Genomic DNA, 23,323 nt, shown 5'->3' with positions numbered 1-23,323 from the left:
GGCGCTTAGGGCAGGACCGTGGGGGCCGAGGGGCTCACAAGAACGGCTCACAAGTGAGGGGACTGAGGGAAGGACAGGCGAGCTCTCCCCAATCGTGGTCTTCTTCCGACTCTGGAGTCAGATGGCAGTGTTCTCGGCCATTCCAGCCCAGGAAAATGGGACGGGGATCAAACAGTTCTCCAGAAGGCTCAAGAAGCCATCAGTAGGAAGGACAAACCACATCAGCAGTCTGAGAAGGAGGGCATTTCCGCATGGCTATGTTTAGACGGGGAGGGCACATCCTGCACACTCACCAAGGGCTACCCCCAAATTAAAACAGCTCAGCAGTGCACCATGTTCTGTTTCTTATGCATATTCTTACTCTAGAGCATTTCTGTGGCAGCTTGAATTGGTTCTTCAGTGAAATTTATCACAAACTGCAGGCCAGAGAAAATTGAGACATATTCCTATCTATTTTAGATCTTAGAGTGAGTCAAGATCCAGGGTGAGAAACTGTTTTCTTCAACTTGCAGTTTTACTAGCCAATCTGAAGGTTTTTAAGGAACATGAAAACAAAGTGCAGTTTGAAACACCAAGGTTTTCATTACTTGTTTTTAAGTTTTTCGAAAAGAACAAAGGTGGGAAGGAGTGGGGGAGGGGGCTCAGGCGTGGGGAAGGAAAATGGCGCCACATTTATTAATCACATTAAAAACTAAGCATGCCAACATCTGGAGCTAAAACCACCAGCAAAATCACCACGGTCAGACTCGGATTGGCTAACGCTATCTATCCCAGCATTCTCTTGGGACAGCGGTTTGCCCTAGGCTCTACAACAAGCTTGGTGAAGTACACAGCCTCAATTACTAGAGCGTGCAGCCACAAAGACCTGGTATTACGGAAACAGTCAGTCACCACTGGAGTTAACATTCCAGACCCTAATGGCTGGCCCCGCCCCAGCCCAAAGAAATAGTCAATCTTGCCCACCCTAGCCCTGGCCCACACCACAATGTTAATAATTATAACAAGCAGTAACCCATCTGTTATATCAGAGAAGGGAACAGAGACTCCACTGAGAGATTTAGAGTGAGATGTTAACATTTCTTCAGCTGACTGCACAAACAAACAAACAAAAAAAGAGGAGGAATAATTCATTGGGAGATATGAAGTCATGAAATAGCTGATGTGTATTGCTTTTAACCATGCACTGATGCAAAACTGAAGCAACCATTAATAAAAATGAAGAACATATGTATTTACACACAATCAGACCTGTTTGATCTGAAGCAGTTTGCAGATTCTATCTGTGTGTGATGTGAAATAAAACAAAAATGGGGATTAGCATGGCCACGGCACATCCTAATGCAGGAGGGCACACAAGGACAGCTCTGGGCAACTTGGAGAGTCGGACAGATCTGGCATGGCTAAGCCTGATTCAGACACACAAGCCCCATGACAAAGGCTTTTTGCTGCCTCTGTCTCTTGCTCTGCGTGACTCTTACTGGGTCCCACTGACGCAGCCCAGTGCTTTGTCACTCCTCTTGCTCACCTGCCACCCCTGAAAACACAGGTCAGTCCTGCCTGCGGCACTCCTGTGTTCCTTGTCAACACCGGAGAGACCTCCTGGATTTCAGAAGTTTATTGTTCACATATCTGTTAGGTAGATCTGCCTTCAACCTCCACCTTTTTTAAAAAAAAAAAACAAAACGAAACAAAACAAAAAGCAAAACAAAAACACCCAGCCAAGTTGCTGCCCCTCAGGGCCTTTCCTGTAATGACTTTGGAAGCTGTTGTGGTCTCAATGTCACCTCGGGCTCCTCTACTCTGCTCTGAATCAATTTGTCATCTCATTACAATTTTATAAAGTTGCCACATGGACCACAACATTTTTCTGTGTAGAAAAATGGCAGGAAAAAAACCCACAGAGCTGTGTTTCAAAGCAGACCAAGACAGGAGTTCAAAATATCATTCCTTGTGTAACTGATCTCTAGCTGCCTGTAGGTTTAATCTCACGCTGGGAGACTTTTGCCTTGCCTTAACTCTAACCTAGCCTTCAAAGCTATTCATTTTGGTTTTAAGTTTACATCAAAACAGGACTTTGGTGAGCATGTGATGTCAAGACACCTCCTGATTCTCCCTGGGAGACAATGACATTATGTGACACTGCGGAAGAAAGTGGGTATTTCAAGACCAGCAGACAAAATGACAGCTGTTCCCTACATGTAGAGTGCAGACCAGCCGAGGGGGCGGGGACGGCAGGTGTGTTGCCTGAAATCACTATAGCAGAGCGGAGTGCTGCTCCAGCCAGGGAGGCATTCATATTGGCCTCTGGGACCCACTTTACTGGTCCCCAGATAGCCCTGGCACCCTTGTCACCCTCACACCTGCATGCACCAGCTGGAAGCAGAGTCCAGCAGACATTACAGAGCTCTGATGTGGTAGTATGGCACCTCTGGCTAAATGGGAATAACACAGACCAGAATACAAAAACATCACGGTGATCTCATCACTCATTTTGACTGACACTTAAATACCTCGAAAAGTTTTAATGAAGAATTTTAAAAGAAAAGTAAATTCTATTTTCATATTTAAAATTGGGGTCAGAGAAGATTTTGCTATGCTCATGTGGCATTTTCTATTCACCACTCCTGTGAGACATGGGGGTTGATCTTTCATGAGTCAAAACTTTCAAACTCGCTATCTTCCCCTCTCCCTAGCCTTGCTAGGTAGCCACACGAGCAAACCATCTAACTGGACGGTGAAAGGCCATTGCTGCTTTCTTTCTCTACTATTCAGCTATCAGTGACCTTCTATCAAGTGAGGTACCATCCAAATGCCTCGCTGGCCTTCTCAGGGGGAAGGAGGAGCGTGGAGAAATGCCCATCTCGCTGGCCGAGGCCCAGTGGCTCCAAAGTATTCAGGTAATTCCCAACAGCTGGAGCAGCACAGTCCAGTTACTACCAGGATAGCACCCTGAGGCCCAACGTGGAATTCACTCAGCTCCTCTTTAGACAGAGCTCCACTTCCTGCCTATTTTCAATCTCTCACAACAATAACAAAATGTCCCCAACTGCTAAGCTATCCAATATAGAGGAACAGTTTCCACACCAGGGGCAACTGTGATTGACAAAGTAAAAGAGAGTGGCAGTGATGGGACGGGGCATAAAACATGCTGGCGCATCTCTGAGGTACTGGCATGGGAGCGCTGGCTTCTGGAGGGAGTGCTGCCAAGTGGGCACTGTGGCTGTGCGCACTGCTGAGACAGCAGGGCTTAGAGCACACGCTCACAAGTCTTGATTGTCCAAAAAAGCCTCTGTTCCCATCTCTAACGTGGAGCTGGAATGGTTAGTATAATTCAATGTTTTCACTGCAATCCACAATCTGATTGATTGGCAGGTCACACTGGCACTCCTACCTGAGGTATTTTAGCGCTAATGATTGGTTCCTGTAAGACTATTCTATAACAGAACACAGGAAGAGCAGTTCAAAAACACAGCTGTGGAAGGAAAACAACCATACAAAATGCCCGCTGAGGGCACACCAGCCTTTTCTTTCCTTTGGATGCAAGCATGCTTTTCACAGGAGGAGGATGGGGGCAGTTGGGAACCCACTTACAAGGCTAACTGGGGTGGACCATACCTTTTCTACGGATCCAAACAAAAGGGTATGGGTGGACACACCCTCCCAGCCCCATCACCTAAGCCTCTTTGTAGACCTCAGGTCCAACCGCGAGAGGGCAGTGCTCCAGAGAGGAAGGGGCCAGGAAAGAGACAGACAGAAAGCAGGCAGCTAGGCTAGCAGGGGTCATTGTCTACCACCAAACAGGGAAAGGAGCCTAAATTAATAGAACTTGAGTAAACCCAGCTTTCCTCTGCATGTGTCTGAGGCTCTGGCTTAGTGCGCTCAGTGCGTTTTTTACAGAATAACTCTCTACTCATCCACATTCCTGAGACAACAAGAACTGAATACCCTGAGAGATTTCCAGAGATGGGGATGCACAGAGAGAAGCAGGCCAACTCGAGGCACATGGTGGTGTTTTCATTGTTTTCAGGAGGTAACCCCTGTTCCCTCGTATATGGAATATATGATTTAAAAAACTAGGACTACATTATGCCTTCCTCATAGTGCATTCCTGCTTTTCATTAGGGAGTTCAGATATTATTTCAGCACTAGCAATCAACTTTTTCCCTCCAAGTACCTTAAGTTAGGAACAAATCAATGATGTTAACATTACAAGGGGCTCCTGGTAAGAAAAGGATGTTGGCAAGCTCTTGGAGAATGCTCTTCTTTTGCTTGGTAAGGGGATCTGGCTAGCAGACACAGAAAATTTAACAGGATTTTTCTGATATGTACAAAAAAATCTCTCACAATAAATCTTAGATTGTAAAGTAAGGATATGAGAGAACCATAAACAGATATTGGGTAACTGACAAGGTAAGAGCAGGCAATTTTTAATAAGACAGAATAGGCCACATTAAAAAAACAGTAAGAAACCTATTTCAGAAAAATCTTGATTTATGAAATAATTCAAAAGGAAAAGCTTGCACTAACAGACCAGATTTCAAGAAAACAACTTAAATAACAGAAAGATGAGTTCCGTGAGAACATGGAGACTGATGGCCATGGAGAAGCCCATGCTGGCGCGCATGTGAACACATGCACTTAGGAAGGGCTGTGAACATGGGGAGGAGAACAATGTCCTTTGTTACTTCTAGAAGCCATTCAGAGGAAAGAGGTGGATTTAAATGAAAGTACAGAGGCAACATAACATGGATTAGTTGGGTTTTATGCTTGGCTATACAAGGTAAACTATAATCTGAGAAACTTATCTGTGAATTCAAGGGGCTGGACCTATTCGCAGCTAAGGTTTAGGTAGTTGTTAAATCAAGGCCTACTTGGGCCAACTCTACATCGTGTGTTTGGGTAGACACCTGCACTTTGGGGCTTGTATTACCTTGCCTCTACTTCTTGCAATATTCTTAAGGACATTAATATTGCTGGTTTGCTAGAGAATCTTGAGCTGATGGTAGAAACAGCCATTAAAAAGGTACTCTTACTGATTCCAGAATATAAGGGTAGAAAAGTATTTTGAGGTAATTTTAACCTACCCTCACACAATAAATCTCACTGGCAAACTTTCCTAATACAATTCTTTCTTAACCAATTGGGTAACTAGATCAAATCTGTATTCAGAAAATGACCACTTGGAAAGGTGGTGGCATAGTACATTAAAACACCACTTGCGAAGGCTCACCCCATATCACAACGATGCTCTGAGTCCAAGCTGTTCAGTTGCTCACCTGGCTCACTACTAATGTGCCTGGGAAAGCAACCAGTCCCTGCCACCCATTTGGGATACCTGACTGGAGTTTCGGGATCTTGGCTTTACCCAAGCCTAGTTGTGAAGCAAAGCAGTAGATAGAAAATCCCATCACCCATACTTGAAGTAATATGTGACAAATCAACCACAGAATTTGTAGCTGTGGCCACTTTAAATAACGCAACGCATGCTAACGCAGCCAGCACAACAGCAATCTTGTAAGAGGTCTGGGCTGCTCGTCACACCTCTCATTCTCCTCCTAACAACCCTTGGAAGAAAAGGGGCCCAGTGGGTATGTACCTTTGGCTAAAGAAAAGCCTTTTGCACTGGCAGCTTCTTATGACTAACACTCTTCCCTGGCATCTGGCTCCTCATTTCAGGCTCACAGTTTCTGTTCTTGCAAAGCAGGTGAAACAGGAAAACACACAGCTCATAGCGCTTACTGACATCTGCACAGATCACAGCTCTGATGGTCCACAGAGGGACGTGAAACGAGAAGACGAGCAGAAGAGGCAAAGAGCTTTTTTAAAGACTAAGCTAGTCCTGTTATTTATGTATGCAAATGATAGGACAGCATAAAAGACTTTAAACCTGCTGATCATCTCAAATAAATTAGTGACCCACAGACATCTGTGGTTAGAGGGAAGGGAAAAGAATATGTCCAGTAGGCTGAGCCTAGCACTGGTCAGGAGACCCAGAGGCGTAGCTTCTGCACCCAGGGGCAAGCGCAGTGGCAGAGAAGCATGCTTGCATTCTGAATATATAAATGTATATATATATATATGTATCCACAAGGAAAAAGGAAATAAAAACTCAATAACTTATATTAACAACAACAACAACCAAAAAACCAACCAAACCAAACCAAAGAAACAGAAAAAAAAGGCTGGCTTGTTGGGGGTGGGGTCAAGAAGGCCCCAGGGTGTGTACTTACATAGAGGTCAGCACCGTAAAATCCGTCCTGGTAAACCACACTGCAGAAAATCCACACAAAAACAAAAACAAAAAAAAACAAAAGAACAGAAACACATTCCGGTTATTGAGGACGGCAGCATGCACATGCGCTCTACACAGGCAGGTGATGTAGGAATATGTGACTGGGCCAGGGCTAGGGCCACAGCGGGTCAGCCAGGGGAGTGTGAGCCACAGGCACGTCCCACAGGGGCAGGACATGCAAGCAGAGCCCAGAGGTGCGAAACCGGGATGAGCAGCCTGGCCACTGGAAAAGTAGAAAGCCCAAGCAGCAGAGCAGCAGCGGGCACTTCCAGAAGGGCCTGGTAATGGCTATCCACAATGTGCTCGGTTGGGAACATCAATGTCTTGTATTTGGAATTTTTTTTTTTTAAGATAAGCTTGTCCCAGGAGGAAGTTTTCTCTTAACAGAGGTGGGCATTGGGGATGGAGTGGAAAGGGGTTTAACATGGGAAAAAGAACGAACCCAGTGAATTCCACTAGGACTGACAAAGTGTGCTTCAAGATTATATTTAGTATTTTGCTTTCGATTTTGGGGTGATATGTAAGTTTTCCCCCCGATATCCATACATCACCTGCTTTTAACCCTGCACATTAGACATGCGATAAGATTTGGCTGATCACACAAGCATGCAAAGTATTATTATTCAGCATTTTAAGAACCAATGCAACACCTCAGAAAAACAAGTCAATCAATTCTGACCAAAGTAAACAGAGAAATGTAATTAAAAAAAAAAAAAAGAAAACACAACCAAAAATACCCACAATGCATTGCTTTCACAAGCAGAGATAATGAGCTAAAGGTTAAGGTGATTGGTCCAAGGTCCAAGAATTGAAAGGTGCAGTGGGGATCCCAGATAGTAACAATATAATCCAGAGTGGGAAGGAGTAACTTGCAAGATCTTAAGGGCTCTTTTTTGACCAAAAGAGTATTCATGGAATTCTGAAAAAATACAATTGACAGCGAAAGTTCTGGGCATGACAAAGGATCACCGTGTCTTATTTAAAAGACTCAAACTGAGAAGGCAGCTGGTTAGGAACCACGGGCTTATTTCCCTGTAATAAATTTGTATCTAACAAACAGTGCAGGTCTGACTGTGGAGTACTTTTGTGTACCTATATAGATTTTCACCAAAAACATCATTTTGGGACCAAAAGACATAGAATGGCAGTAGAGACAGAAAGTAAAATTTTATTCTTCACATCTGTTAAGATCTGGATGTTTTAAATTAGGTAATCTATGTGTTGTTTATTCAACTAAAGACAAATTTTCACTACTACCTTCTCCGTTAGGATAACAAACTGACAAATAAGGTTATTAAATCATATTTTTACCTTCAACATCATAGTTTGTTTTTTACAGATAGCCAAGAAGTTTCTGATTTTTATTTCCAATGCCTTCTGCTGTATTCACAGACAGCAGGGTCACATTCTGCAACTCTACATTGCATACTGTGGTGCCTTGCACTCACAACAATCAAATCAAATTCATCAATGATGTCCATTCGCCTAACTTCCTACCCATTTTCATAGTCTCCAACTGTAGTTAAAAGTCTGATACCAGAAAGCAAGCTGCGTCTTAAGTGCATTTTGATAAAAAAGAGCCTTTTTCACAAATGCGAAGGCTGATCAAACAGACAACATTGAGGCCAAGTGGTGATTAGTTAACCTCCAATGATTTCAGGAAAGGGATCTAAGCAATGATTAGAAACCATTCCTTCTATAGAGAAGTGCTGGCATTTTTCACCCTATACTAAGTCATTTATTGGGAATATTCAAAGTTCTAGAAGAACTGCCTCTATCAAATGCAAAATAGAACCTACTACTCAGTGATTAATGATGGAAGTAGCTCACTAAGCTGAAAACAATTCTGGGCCATTCCCCATAAAAATACTGGACTTATTCCTTGCCATTTTCCACAAACAGGTGGTTTAGTTCATAAGAAAGAAAACATGGGAATTAGTGTTCAATGTAATGTGCAGAAACTAATGTGATTAGACATAACGATAAAATATCTCAGAGCAAATATATGCCTGGCACAGACTTGCTAGAGAACGCGCTCTCAAGTTGGGCCAATGTACTAAAATGCCCTATGCTGCACAGGAGGGAACTGGCCTCTTTGTGAAGTAACTTGAGAAGGCTATACAACAGACAAGTCCCATAATCCTGGTAGCAAATGCTCTGGGATTTAAACAGAAGGCGCTTCCTCAACAATTTTCCTAGAGTGTCGAATTTCCAAAAGGTTCACTTTCATATTTCCCTGAAATATTTCTTCATGAAACAATACTGCATCTTCATTCCCTTCTTTCAAAGAGATGCCAGAGGTTGAAGGCCAAAGGTCAAGTTGAGAGAAAAAAAGGATAAAATTAAAAGTAGGTGATGGCAGAAGATGGAGATGATGGAATGCATGGGATCGAAACATCTATAAACTGCAAACAAAAGTTCAGTTCTGAAGCAGTCCCCTTCCAGTTTTCCTTGGAGCCTGCCCACTTCAACATGCATACTTGCCTTGTCTAATAAAAATGCTTTAATTCTGTGGAATGGAGGACTCCTAATGGTATGTCCATTTGGTCTATGAATGAATGAATGTTAGATTAGTACACCTCAAGGGTAAGCCAATTTTGCTGACAGAGAAGGACATACAAAGGAGGCTCTCTCCCTTTACAGTTTAACTAAGTGGCAGCTAATAGGCTTCTCTGCTGCTGTGGATTCCTCAGGAAGAGTACAGAAAAAAACCTGTCACAGGCAGAGAAAAGATGAAGAGGAGAAATGTCACATCTTTGAAGAGAGAAAGTCCTTGGCACAACTGACGTACAAAAGTCCACTCTTTATAAAATATAAAAACACGCTAGGCTATTAACACTGAGAACCAACTCAGAGCAAAGCCTGCCACCTTCACTCCTTTCCCCATTGGGTAACAAGGGATTTATTTGTTGCTATGGAATCATTCCACTGCATGAGACACCCTTCACATGAAAATTAAAGGGGAAGGAGGCGCAGCTCTGGCAGTTACTTGACCAGCGTTCAGAAGCCAATGGCAGCTAGTTCCACCTACTTCTCCCTTCCTCCCTGATTCAATTGGACTTGGTTCATCTTTGAATTAACCTCTTTTAATCCATTTCCTACAAAGAAAGCAAATCCATTGTGGGTAGCTAGCTCTGCTGCTCACCACCCGGGCAGAGAAGCCCAAGGGGAGGGCGCCTGTGACAGCCTCTGCCCCAGCGCAGGTGGTGAGAGGGGTGAACACAGCAGATGCATCTCATCCTACAATCTCAAGCTCCTCTTTAGGTTCTCGGAAGTAGTGTTAATCCGCATTCGTGCGCTGCTGCGTGAACTCCATGCCAACACACTGCTAGAAAACACAAGACGCTTCCGGCTACTATCTTAAGCCACTACCATGAGGGCTTAAGGTGGCCAAAATGAAGATTGGTACAATAGACATCTTGTTACATTCTTATGATGGTATATTTTGGTTCTTGCCATCTAATCAATGAATTTGTAAAATGTAATATTTGTATTAGCTATGATGCGGCCTGGCAACATCCCAGAAGTTATGAGAGGGCCGTGGTATGCTGTTCTGGTCCAATTGCTTACGTCTGAAACATACTGATTTTGGAATCGAATGCTTACCCTGGGTAGGCGGGGATGGCTGTTGGGGGTACCGCTCGGACTGCACCATACACTGTCCGCCCTCGGCCCCTCAGGTGAGCTCCTCTGAAAGCGGCTGCCGTGGTGGCTGCAGTTGGGTAAGGAAAGCCAGGAACTAAAGGGAGACCCAAAATATGACAGAAATGTCAACTTGCATTCAATTGTACGTACATAGGCACAACTTGCAATGAGCAATTGAAGACAAAATGGAAAGAGTTGCATCATGCATTTCCTGTGAATGCGGCCACCTCTGCTACTCTCAAACCAAAAGGGACTTTTCCGTGCTGTTTTCCAATTCTGATAACACAAGCAGGGGACTCTCAGGACCACCACCACAGGCAGAGCCACAACTCTCACTCTCTATAGACAGTTCCAATAGGATGACAGCAGCTCCCCAACAAGCCAATCACTAATTTTATCCCATGCGTGTAGTAATTATTCCTCAACAGAAAATTCTTGGGGGCCAATGTTGTGGCACAGTAGGTGAGGTCAGTGCATGCTCCACTTCTGACCCAGTTTCCACTAACCGCCTGGGAAAGCAGTGGAAGAAGGCTTAACTCTTTGGGTCCCTGCAACCCAGGTGGAAGGCCCAGCTTCTGCCTCCTGGCTTTGGCCCGGCTCAGGTGTCGCCACTGCAGCCATATGGGGAGTGAGCCAGCAGACAGAAGATCTCTCTTGCTCTCTTTAACTCTGCCCTTAAATAAAGACAAGTTGTACCATTTTTACATGGTGTCAACCTTCAGGACACACACTAGTCTTTAGGCAGTTCTTCCCATTAGTCAATTTCATTCCTTTATTTGAAATGTTTTAAATTAGAAACGTGCGGTTGGAGGGAAGGCGCTCCTCCCCTCTGCTGCAAGTCCTTCAGAGAGGTCCAGTTGCAGGGGCACCATCCTTGGAAAGTAGGCTTCTGCTGCTGCCACACCCAGAGAGTCCCACTTAACTACACATTGGCAGTACAATGGCTCAGCTCAAAATGACTCCAGAGATACCAACAGCAGAACAGCATCACAAACACTGGCGGGACCTTCCAACGAGACCCGAGTTGTAGGGGAGGGTCCAAGGCTGACCAGCTGAGGTGGCGAGGATGTGCTTCCACACCCACACCCACCTCCTTCCTGCATTTCCTTTAGCACCAAGTGCAGACTAAGACACTCTCCAAAGGCCTTCAGCTCCTCTATGTTTCACACCTGTCTCTGTGTTGCGACAACCTTAACACTCCATCAGGAAGATTTTAGTACAGGGCGTTGCAACAGTCTCAGTCCCCTTCTCAAGAACATGTCCTTCTTTTGTACTGTACCGGAAGCACATTGCTATTCACTCACAAACCCATGCCAGGCCAACATTGGGTACTTACTGATTAAAGGAATGTAGGTGTTGATGCCCCCTCGTCCTGAGAGGGGCACTGCCGCTTCATTGCCTAGGGAAACATCTGCTTGGAAGCTGGATGCTGATAGCATTAAAAAATTAAAAAATGCAAACAGATTATGAGGAACGATAAATGGAAAAACAGCAGAGGCTGTTCAACTCTGAAAGTGAAGACATTACTGCAAATATTACCTGCATATAACTCAGGGCCGTAGACAGCTCCAACTACTGGGCTTAGTTTCCAACCTGAAATGCAGAAGCAGACAGTAAGCCGTTAGGAGCACGTGAGGGACAGGCGTGCCCAAGGTGGCGGAACATCATTGTGCACACCCCCCTGCAACGTCATTTCTTATGTCATCTTCACACTGTTGACCAATCTGGTGTCTTAAAAAAGTACCCTCTGGATGAATTCAAATTTGACTTTAGTCTTGGACCTTGTTGGCACTGTGTGTAAAGGGAAATCCCCTTGTACTGGGATTTACTATTGGGGTTTCACTGGGGTTCCCCAAGTGAAAACAAAAATGTATGTAGTGATAGTCAAGGCACATTTGCAACAAAAGTACACATCTTCTAATGATTTTGTCTGTGGTAAGAATATTGAAATTGACCAGACACAGACCATTATGAAATGCAACAAACATTTCTGAATGCATTTCCAAATATCACATTTGCTTCAAACTATATTTTCCAGGTGTAAAAAAGAAAAATATATTGGGAGTGAATGGATACAATTCCATATATAAATTCTAATCACGGGGTCCGGTATCATGGCTCAGTGGCTAAATCCTCACCTTGCAAGTGCCGGGATCCCATATGGGTACTGGTTCGTGCCCCAGCTGCTCCACTTACCATCCAGCTGTCTGGGAAAGCAGTGGAGGATGGCTCTAGGCCTTGGGACCCTGCACCCATGTGGGAGACTGGGAAGAAACCCCTGGCTCCTGGCTTTTGGAACAACTCAGCTCTGGCTGTTGGGGCCACTTGGGGAGTGAACTAGCAGATAGAAGATCTTTCTTTCTCTCCTTCTCTATAACTCTCCCTTTCAAAAAAAATCTTAAATTCTAATCATTAAATCTTTATTGAACTCTACGTATTATAAGCAAATTCAGACTACAATTATTTTTCTGCAAGGTTGTTCTGATATTGATCTTTAAATAATATCTGAAGTCCCTAATACTGTGCCACTTCTGCTCTAAAAGTATATGAATGCCAAGAAGAAAAGTCCAATTCAATTGAATTTATTGATTTAAATGGTCATAAGCAAAGACATAATTCAGGAGAAGCTGCAATCATTTCGAATGAATCTAGTCTCTGATTCATCATGCTCAGGATGGTGATCTACATTCAAATTCTACTCGAATTGTAAGAGCACCAATGTTCTATACTGTATCTGTGCCAATCAAATGATTCCAGCCAACATCCACGACAATGCTGAACGAAAAATTCCCAGAGGCTCCCATGCTACACTGCTCTGGGGGTCCCTGGCACAATGGTGCTGCTGTCAACTCTCGACTATTCCATTTCTGCCTTTAGGCTTATTAATCTAGAGTAATATTTTAAATATTTTAAAATGGTCATTCTTCTTTCATACTAAGGGCATTAATTCCTGAGCACTCCCTTTAAATCCATCTGCAGGATGTGCATTCATGGATTGTCACCAACAGTGCACGTGCAGTTTTACAGACACCTCAGCACACCTTCACTGTGGCCATTTGACTGTCACAAAACCCAGAAGGGGAAACAAGACGGGTAACAGGTCTGCAACCCAGAGCAAGTGCTATCCTTTCCATGGCACATTTCCTAGACAAACAGCTTAGAGGGGTGGGTTTTGATGACTTCTAAAGAGCTTGCTGGTGCTGGCATTCTGTGGTTGTTGATTTAGATACGAACACAGAACTACACAGATCAAGACTGGGTCTACCGTCACAGAGTAAAAGAAAGAGTCAAATCTAGAAGTTTAATTTCTGTCTTCTGAATTCTAGTCACATGCTGTGTCATACCATTTTCCCTGGATCTAAAGGAAATGACATACTTAACCTCTCCTTCCTGTTTTGTTTATATTTCTGTAATAGCAGTAAAATGAGAAAACAAGAGCTGAAGTGAGGTGGTGGTATCACATGATGTATCACAGAATACAATGGGTAAATGGAATGCAATTTATGGATGCTGACAAATTTGCATTGATCTATATGAAAAGCTGGACTAGAGCTAAAAACTCCATGGTAGATACCCAACAGTGCTATGTTTCTATTTGATTTAAGCTATTACTATTGCATATCACTATACCGTAGGCCCTTGTGTTCACACACAAAACATAAGACAGAGAATGATGATTTGCTCAGGCAAAGGTAGACCCCAACCAGGCCCTAGCCCATCTTCCCCTTGCTGGAGCCACAGAGCACCACTGGCAAACACCATTGGGCTACTTGTGAAAATGACCCATCTCCCTTAGGGAACAGGAGTTTAAATTAAATCCAACAACTGACAGAAAAGCTCTGTTTTTGCTATGACAAATGATTTATAAACATTTTCCTTCTCAGTAAGCTTTTATAGAATTTACATGCAATAGAAAATTATACACATATAACCCATGGCTGCTATCTCTAGGCCTTCCAAGAAGAGTAATTGGTCCAGAATTATGAAAAGTAGTGAAAAGTGTTTACCCTTTGAAATAACTCCACTCATGATCAGATGAAGAGCAATTAGTAGTGCTAGTGAGGGCTGGTGGTGGCCAGGGTGTCACAGACAAGCCTAACACAGTAAAAGAACTACAACACCGGACAAAGAGCGTGGCCAATGGGGCTGCCACTGTGGCACAAAGCCACAGTGTGCCACACTGGCATCTGTGTCACAGTGTCAGTTTCAGTTCCAGCTGCTCTGCTTCTGATCCAGCTCCCTGCTAGTCTGCCTGAAGAAGGCAGGGCCCAAGGACTTAGGCTCCTGCCATCCATGAGGGAGAGTTGGCTGGAATTCCTGGCTCCTCTCTTCAGCCTGGCCTACCCCTGCCTGTTGCAGCCATTTTGGGAGACGAACAGGTAGACGAAGATCCCTGTTTCCCACTTCCTGCCTTTCAAATAAATATCTTTTTTAGGTTAATGGGCAACCTCAAATGGCACAGCTGAACCTGAAGATGAATTTCACAGATACCATCTCAATTACTCAAAATCTTAGCTTAACTCTAGTGGAAAAGTCACTGTAAAGACAATTCCTCTTGTAAGAAAACAACATACATTTCAACATAAGTTAAAGAATCTTAAGATGGAGGCAGAGAGATTCTTAGCAGTTCAAGTATTTACAGGTGAAGGGAAGGAGCTCCTGTGCAGATGACTGGTAGTGTCTTACCATTTGCATATGGTGTGACCATCTTCTTATTGGTCATTACACGTGCTGTGGCATTATTCACCTAAAGACAGCAAACAGAATGAAGGGGCAGGCAAGAGGTAGACCACATTAGGGAATGCTGAATGGCTCATCCAATAACATAACATTTAGCTTAAAGTGTAAACTTCTGAGAGCATTGCTTTAAATAATTAATTTAACAATATAAAATATTTATGGTATTTTAATTACAGTGCTCATTAAATGAGACTAACAAGAATAAATGCAGTTTCTTGTCTCCAGATGGACAACTATGACTAACCACCCAGTGCTCCAAAGGAAAACACGTGCACATTCTTCAGAGCTTTCAAATAGGAAGATGTCTCTATTAAGGAAAATATGGAAAAAGTAAATGGTAAACAATTCTAAACCGACAATGAACTCTGAAGTTCATACAACAGAGGCTTGCCACATGGGCCATAAACTAGACTACCATGAAGTAAGTCTACTGATTTTACCTGCCTAATGTTCAGCAGTGTTGGTGTCTGCCTAAGACTGAACTGAGGCCAGCGAAGAAATGCAGCAACTCAGCTCCTCATGCTGACAGTCTTCAGGCCATTCCGACATTTCTGAACTACCAAGTCTATCAAAGAGTCAAGATTTCTGAGGGCCTTTAAAAACTGGCACATAGAAGAACTAGGGAATGAAGTGCCTGCTATATTTCATGTTATGGTAGCTCAGCCCTCATTCCAGAACTGTCTAAGTGAAGCCTGTTCAGAGCTAGTGAAAGTGGGCACTTGCAAAGATGGTGCCACAGAGAGAGGATGACGTGCCCTCAGAACACCAGCCTGCAACGAGCACGTGCGAGGGGGCAGTCTCGCCACCTGCCATGTGTAAACAGAATCACAAAAAACATTCTGCCTCTTGGAACTCACATTGTGCTAAATTTGCACAGTGATAAGTTTGTGTTATGAGAAGATCAATTTCAGGAGCTAGAAAAAACTCTCAGCATTGTCTTTTCAAATTAGCACAGTAACTTTCTGCTTTGCGAGGACAGAGCTTGAAACTGCATTTATTCTAGTTAGACCTGCAACAATATAAACATTACACATTTAGAAAGAAAGAATGGGGTACAACAATGAGGAGACTGAGAGCATGCGATTAAAACACTCACACACACAAATAAAAGAAAGGAAAAAAAACACAGTCAATTTCAGAAAGAAGGGATAAAGTGAAGAGCAAAGTTGTCAGACAGGGATTAGAATGGAGCGAGAGCTTGTAGCAGCTGCATGAGCAGAAAGCAACCAAGCACTAAGGGAAAATGGCCAGAACCAAATCAGAAACCACCATCAGCAAAGGAGAACCAAGAGCGGCACGCGAGAGGAGGGAAGGGTGAGCAGGGCAGGCCCAGGGACCATGAAGAGAGGGTCAGGGGAGATCAAGGAAGAGGGCTGCGGGCAGGAAAGGCAACGGCAGAACAGTCAGGGCGGAGGGGCAGGAGTGGGGGCAGGAAGTGCATTAATAAAACCAGCCAAACTGGAGTTCAGTAACTCTGAGTAAGATGTGCAAGGGGGGAAATCACCATGAAGTCAGTAATCAAACAGCTCAGGCTGCTACAAAACAATATGTACATCCAAAGTCCGGGCGGCATTATCAACAGCATTGGAAATAAAAGGGGGGAGGGAAAAGGAAGAGGAACAACAAGTCAAATCACATTTTGTTGTGTTAATGTGAGATGGCAGATGGACTTTTTCTTTCTTAATTGTTTTGTAATCACATTTTGAAAAGCTTCTTCTTTAGGGCTTCGGTTTCACTTACCGCCAATGGGCACCAGCGCCAGCACTGTGTATAGTTACCATGGAAAGAGTGGGTCAAGTGAAGGGCCCTAAATGCTACACCATTGGAAAGGGGGGGAAAAAGCAAAATATGCAGACATCTTACTCAAAATATTGGCTTTCATATTTAATACTTTAAAGACTTGGGGAAAGGGAGAGGAGCCAGTTAACCTTCAGTGCGTTAACCAAAAAGGGCTGCTTAACGGCATGGCCACAGTGGTCAAACCCTCTTGCTTGAGGATTTCAGCCATAAGATGCAAGAATTAACTGCTGGAGTTCTAGTTATCAGATTAGAGTTAAAAGCAACATGAGTTTTGGATTCCTTCCTCCCTCCCCACAACCCTGATTGTCTCCATTTCGTGCCTGTCACATGCACATGGAGGCGAACTGGCCTCCCGCGAGGAACAGCATACTGGCTGCCCCCGGACTCATTACCGAACCCAATGTTATCAATTTTAGACATTGTGAACGTTAGTTTTGTTCAGGCCTGATCACAGGAATTCAGAGTCTTGCAAACTGAAGCAAAGGAAAAAAATCGAGAGAGCAGAAAGATGAACATTTTGGTGGAGGAAAAAAACTAAATGAAACACACACGCACACACACACAAATTAAAGCCCCATATAACCAAAAACAGGGAAGGGAAGGTGGGCAGAGTGTTACTTGTGTACATTTCAGTGCAAGAAGGTGAACACAGAAACACAAACACACCAGTGTGCGAGCACATACAGACACAGGGTTCCAGATGGAAAATAAGTGAGGCAAGACAAAAACAGAGAAATAAAAATGTAAACCAGAAGTTGAATTATTGAAGACATGCACCTCAATTTTACGGCCCTCTACCACGGTGCCGTGTAATTTCTCCCTGGCCCTGTCTGCGTCAGCACTATTCTCGAAAGTTACGAACCCGAATCCCTGCATGCAGCGGGAAAAGGGGGGAAACATGCACATCGTTATATTCACATACTGATCGCTCGGTCAACAGAGAAAAATATCACAGTATGAAACTGACAACCAGCAGCAACTCAGCAATAGTCTCCCAAAGTGACATTTGGTCCATGCATATTTCATAAAGGGAAATTAAATCCAATAAAATAAGGAGCTGTAATAACAATAACAGTTTAATTAAGAACAACAGTAAAAATAACAAAATAAAATATAAAGCATGTGAGGCCAGACCAAAATTAAGGTATAGAGTTACTCGGGTCAAACTATCAGGCCAAGTATCTGCACACTTTTTAATGTGCTGCCCTTCTTAATCCATGCTGCTAGTGTACATGTCCCTATGTAACACTAAAAAAGGAATTAATTAGATTGATTCCCCGACTTCCAAAATCTATTATTCTCCAGTAACTGCTACATAAACTCTGACGTTCCAGTTCAATCACTGTATAATGAGATTTGCTAGAAGTCCTGATCTCTTTTAGCCCCAATTTGCCTGTCGTTTCTGTCACTACTCATTCCTTTGTGCACACAATAATTCAAGCCCTAGCCTTGACATGGGATCCTACTGGTACTGGGTGTAGAAGAATGGGCTCTCAGGTCTTGCCAAGCACATGAAAACAGCACTAAAGTGGTCTGTTTATTACGAATTTCCTTCAATGCTAATTTTACTTAGAATAAAAGATCAGTGGCGTTTCAGAAAATTGCTAGTCCAAACTTCCCTAAGTGGACACATGTGCTGTTGTCTATATTATTAAACATATTAATGGTTTTTTATAGAGACAGAAGAAAATAGTCAGCAGGCAATTAGTGACCTCGGTTGCATACTATTCGATAGGAAAAGGCCATAAAACAGTAACATGGCTACTCTGTTGAGTCAGGATTAATCTATCTGTCCCTGGCAGATGCTACAAATATAGGGCGGAGCTTTCATTCATTCAGCAGGCAGACCAGGAGACTTCGTTTCACTTATCAGGCCTCTGATCACATACACTAACTTCAAAATTAGCAGGGGCCACTGCACATTTCTGTGACTCTTTCATAAGACATCCAGTCAGATCTACTCTAGGTGCTTTGTCCTGTTCCACTCTGCACTCTAAAGCTGCAACTCATTTCTCCAGTTTTTTTATATCTGCGAAGTGGTAAATTCTAAGGGCTTTCTGAAAAGTCCCCATTTCCCAAAAGCCTTGTCCCTCTAGAACTACTTGAATAAACCAGGATTCTTTATTTTTAGTAAGTTCTGCCTTGCTGCTCAAAACCATAGGCATTCCTCTATACACAAAGATAAACAGTGTGACTGTTCAATAAAAAGATTATATGAAAGTCAATCCAACACTTGGAAGGATCCGATTTACTCCACATTCTGAATGATTTTATGGATCAATGGTGTCTGGAGGATTCGAAGGGATTATTTTAACTAACAGCTGGGAGATCACCACAAATACCCTAGAAAGTAAATGCTGCGCTGATAAAATTTTAAAATGTATGCTGCTTGGTGTGAAATGCTACGGCTAATTTTAGTTAATACTTTCCTAAAGAACATATGAATTTGCTAAGATTATCAATGGAAATATATTTTTCAGAAACAGATCGTGACATCAGCATGTTACAGCCACCTGACACCTCAAGGTGTACAAGGGCAAGTTAATAATTAATCGGGTCATCGCATCCACAATGGCATCTGCAGAAGTCAGTGTCCCAATCTGGCACACTCTCCAAAGTTAAACCTTGACAGAAAGGTCACAGACAGTCATGAGTTTTCGTATTACACTTCGAGAAGGATTATAAATCATATTCACAGAGCCTATGAGGGCCTAAATTAGTAAATTATGACTTAATAGTTGGGTTACTAATAATTAATGTGGAGACTGGTTACCTATGGTTTTGAGTCTGGCACTGTAACCACCAGTGTCTGTGCACCTACATATAAACCATGTGTACTTGCTTGTCTTGAATACAACCATGTGGCAAGACAGGATGTACCTACTGGTTTCATTTGGAACAAAGTCAGTCACATGTAGGTTGGGGTGAAGAACTAAAAATGAGAAAATTAGAAACTGGGCTTTACAAATCTGAGTTCAGATGCTACTAAATGCTGTTTGTCCTAAAATCGTGTGATTTCTACTATTTTCCTTTCTCAAAAGTACATCTGCAAGAGGGGAGGAGCTAAGATGAGCACTTAAGTTTAAGACCAGCAAATGAGTTTAATACTGATGCCTGCTTCCGTAAGATTTCCTGTCACAACTTCATCCCAAAGCAAAAGCGCATTTTCAAATTTTTTTCAAGAGTGTTTCATAAAGATATTTATATGTTAAATAAAATGCTAACTAAGATACCAAACATACAGAAATAATCTTTAAAAGCCCCTTTTGCTGAGGAGGAGGGAAAAGGCTCTGTTGGTACTGTAAACCTTCTGTCCTTGGAGGACAGACAGATCTTCGATAGGCAGAATGATGCATCCCTCACTGTGGCCATGGCCTTATTCCCAGAGTGTGGTCCCTTACAGGGCAAAGGGACCTTGCAGGTGTGCAAAACACAGTCCTCTTGAGATAGGAGTGGATTATTCAGGTTGGGCTGGGTCGGGTTGGGGTAATGCAACCCTAAGGGTGAAGCAGCAGTTGTCAGCTCAGGTGGCAGGCACCTGAGAAAGACAAGCCGGGCCACTGCTGGCGTTCAGGACTGAAGGGGACCAAGGTTCATGGGTGGCCTCCAGGAGCTGGAAAGGCCAGGGACTGCCCATCCCTTGCAGCTTCCGTAAGGCAGAAATTCTCCAATGTCACCCTAGTGAGCCCTTCTCACCTCCAGAACTGCTGGGTAACAAAAATGTGTTGTGAGCCACTGATTCCGTGGCCGTATGGACAGGAAATCCAGGGTGCGGATAAACAGCTGTAAGTGGAAGCCCGGGAGCAGGCAGGCGAGCAGCCATTCTGATGTGCTTCTCTCCCCGGCTGAAACAGGTGCTTCTCCACCAACCCAACCTTCAGGTGTCCTTTTATAACACATCCAAACTTCACCTTATTCAAAGTTTAATTTTTTGTTTGTGTGTTTGGTGCTAGGAACTGTGCTAAGAGTAGTCACAGACTGCTCTGACTTAGAAGTTATTAATAGGACACTTTTCCCTTGCTTTCATGAAATCATATGTAAGTCCTGTCATTCTTGGAATTCTGACATTAAATTTGATCATTCTGATTTCTTCCTTTGAAAAAAATCTGAATTAATACAAATATGCATGATGAACAACTTCAAAATGATCATAAGACATACCAAACACTGAAACATAATAACCAGTCTTCACAGTTAAAATATATAAAATATATAAACACAGTTAATTTTTAAATCTCAAACTCTGAACAAGGAGTAATATTTCAGTCATGTAAGGAGATAGATTTTTTCCTACCTAAATTTTCATCAATAAAAACCGATAAGTAATAATTTTAAAATGTTGTCCACACATTTGTCTATGGTAGCACAATCCAACAGAAATAACAGTCAGATATATCATTTTAAATTTTTTAATAGCCACATTAAAAAAGCAGAAATAGCTTAGAGTAACTTCAACAACACATTTTATTTAACCCAGTACAATGTATCATTTCAACATGGCATCAATATAAAACCACTATTAGTGACATATTCCACATTCTTCTGTGTGCTATGTATTTGAAATCTGCATTTTACACTCAGTATAATTCAGTTTGGACTTTCCATGCTTTCTGGATTGTTAACACATGGCACGTAACGTTCCTTTCCAGGGTTCTCAGCTCACCACTTATATGCACCAACTCCACATGAGTCACCGAACAAGCACCTCAGCTGTCTTGTGGAGATATAAGGACAGCACGTCAGGGGCAAGACCATGCCTAACACAGCCATGGGGAGGCAACCCCATCACCTGCCTCAATAAAAAGCTGAAGGAGCCGAGTAACTGCTACCTTTTTAGTCTGGCCTCAGACTGCAATAAAGAACAAGCAATTGGATGAGCATTGTAAATGTGTTTAAATCTGTATAATCTTTGAGTTTTCCCATCTCAGAAGAATGAGAAAGAAAATTTACCATGTAACTTTTAAGGGAGAAATCAAAAGCAGACGATCTCCTGGGTATGGCCGGAACACAGAAATTAAAAAATAGATAAAATAAAAAGAAAAAATAAAACCCATAAAATGGTAACAAAAGAAAAGCTAAGCCCTCTGGAAATACATGCACTGTTCACTTAGTTTCACATATAATGGAAAACATTTTACCTCAGGATTACCTATCAAGCTACTGAAAATCTTCAAGGCCTATTTAGTGGAACTTCAAAGAAAGTATTTTGACCATATTTTGAAAGATATAACTTCCCCTTGCATAAAATCAAAAGCCACAGTAAATGGCAAGAAATTCTAGCACACTGCACCTGCAGAAGGGGAACAGCAGGTTTATCTTCATAAATCCAGCTAAACTTAAACCGGATCTTAATTCAGATCCCCATCGTTTCCGAAATGCACCTGAGAGGAGTAATGAGGACACTTGTACTGGAAGTTTGCTGGACGCTGCACTCAGGGTTGCTGTGCTCCATCACGTAGTTCCTCAGTGGACTTGAGAGCTGACAGGGTACGGAGTAGTGAGAAGTGTCTGTGTATTCACATTTATAATAATATCCCTTCAAAGTACCACTACTCCAAAGGTACTGTGATAAAGCTTCATGGAAAATATAAAACATTGGACTCAATGTATTTATTTAACCTGCTAGGTAATTATGAAAAATTATTATGTGGCTGGCTGACAGTGAGCATAAGAGTGGAACGTCTCAAGTTCAACAATGGAGTAAACTTCTGAAAGACAACACGTTTCTAGTCACCGGGTATAGAGCAGGGAATAGAATCAGGGTCATGCTTAATGGTGGCTGGGCTAAGTGACCATTATTAAGGGTGATAGGGCCAGGATCCCACCATGGGTAATGGATTGAGTCCCAGCTACTCTACATCCTAACCAGCTCTTTCCTAATGAGAAAAGCAGCGGAAGACACTCAAGTGCTTGGATCCTTGATTCATGCAGGAAACCCAGAAGAAGCTCCAGGCTCCTGGCTTCAGCCTCGCACAGCCTTAGCCACAGCAGTCATTTCAGGAGTCAATGGTGGACGGAGGAGTTCCCTGTCTCTCTCTCCCTGTGTGTGCTGTGTTACTACAGGTGAAAGATGAATAATCAGTGAAGCTATATATATTCAAATAATCATTTTCTCAATTCCATATGAGTAAATGAAATTCCTGGCAGCACTGTTCCCATCATATATTATAATTGCACATTTTCAAAAGGCTAGTCTTTTACCTATAGTTAACTGTGTATCTTTACAAAGTAGAGAGTAACAAGCAGCAAAACTACAACAGAATCACATGAAATCACCTGACTACATGTCTGTGCGTTCACGTTTATGATCTGTATTCTGTAATCGACACAAGAAACTTGAGGGGACATAAGGAATCCACAACAGAGAGGTACTTGGTGAAGCACAGCAACTCTCCTTGCTGGGCAGGGTGGCAAAGGGAGAGCGTGGGCAGGCAGGAGGGCCTGGGCCTGCCCTGAGGTACAGCTTTCTCAGGGCCTCAAACGACACATTCCAGAACCCTGGGCCAACAGTTTCATGGTAAAATCCAAGATATGGCAAAAAATTAGTCTGGCTTGGGAGCAATTTGATTAAGTACGATTTTACAGGTAAGTATGGCATATCAGAATCTTTTTTCTAATTAGTTTTTCTATTACTATTTAAGAAAATTGAGTAAAACCAACTTCTATATTGAAAACACTCTATTTAAAAGTCAGAGCAACTCAAATAAAACAGAATCATACATAGTCTCACTTCTCCGGTTCTTTTCAAAACAGGTAGTAATTTTACTCTCCATTCCAGACATACAAATTAGAAACTAAACTTTATTCATGAAAAAGAAAAGTATTCATTAATTTATCTGAGGTGGA

The 23,323-nt window shown here is 42.7% G+C and overlaps 1 protein-coding gene across 15 annotated transcripts in view; it reads right to left on the bottom strand.

The window, feature by feature from the left end:
* Nucleotides 1–23,323, bottom strand: part of RBFOX2 (RNA binding fox-1 homolog 2) — a 250,143-nt gene that overhangs the window by 6,000 nt on the left and 220,820 nt on the right. For 6 of the 15 annotated variants that reach the window (XM_058673322.1, XM_058673321.1, XM_058673328.1 and 3 more), the window contains 6 exons: nt 17,255–17,347; nt 14,624–14,684; nt 11,477–11,530; nt 11,274–11,366; nt 9,899–10,031; nt 3,392–3,434 (listed from right to left, as the gene is read on the bottom strand). In XM_058673322.1, the coding sequence (XP_058529305.1) occupies nt 3,392–3,434; nt 9,899–10,031; nt 11,274–11,366; nt 11,477–11,530; nt 14,624–14,684; nt 17,255–17,347 (477 nt within the window). Of the gene's footprint in view, nt 1–1,248; nt 1,281–3,391; nt 3,435–6,230; nt 6,271–9,898; nt 10,032–11,273; nt 11,367–11,476; nt 11,531–14,623; nt 14,685–17,254; nt 17,348–23,323 lie in introns of all 15 variants that reach the window. The other 9 variants (XM_058673323.1, XM_004589548.4, XM_004589550.4 and 6 more) reach the window with 4 other exon arrangements.

Source organism: Ochotona princeps, chromosome 15 (genome assembly GCF_030435755.1).
Source record: "Ochotona princeps isolate mOchPri1 chromosome 15, mOchPri1.hap1, whole genome shotgun sequence".
Taxonomy (NCBI): Eukaryota; Metazoa; Chordata; class Mammalia; order Lagomorpha; family Ochotonidae; genus Ochotona; species Ochotona princeps.
This window is presented reverse-complemented; position numbering and strand designations above follow the sequence as displayed.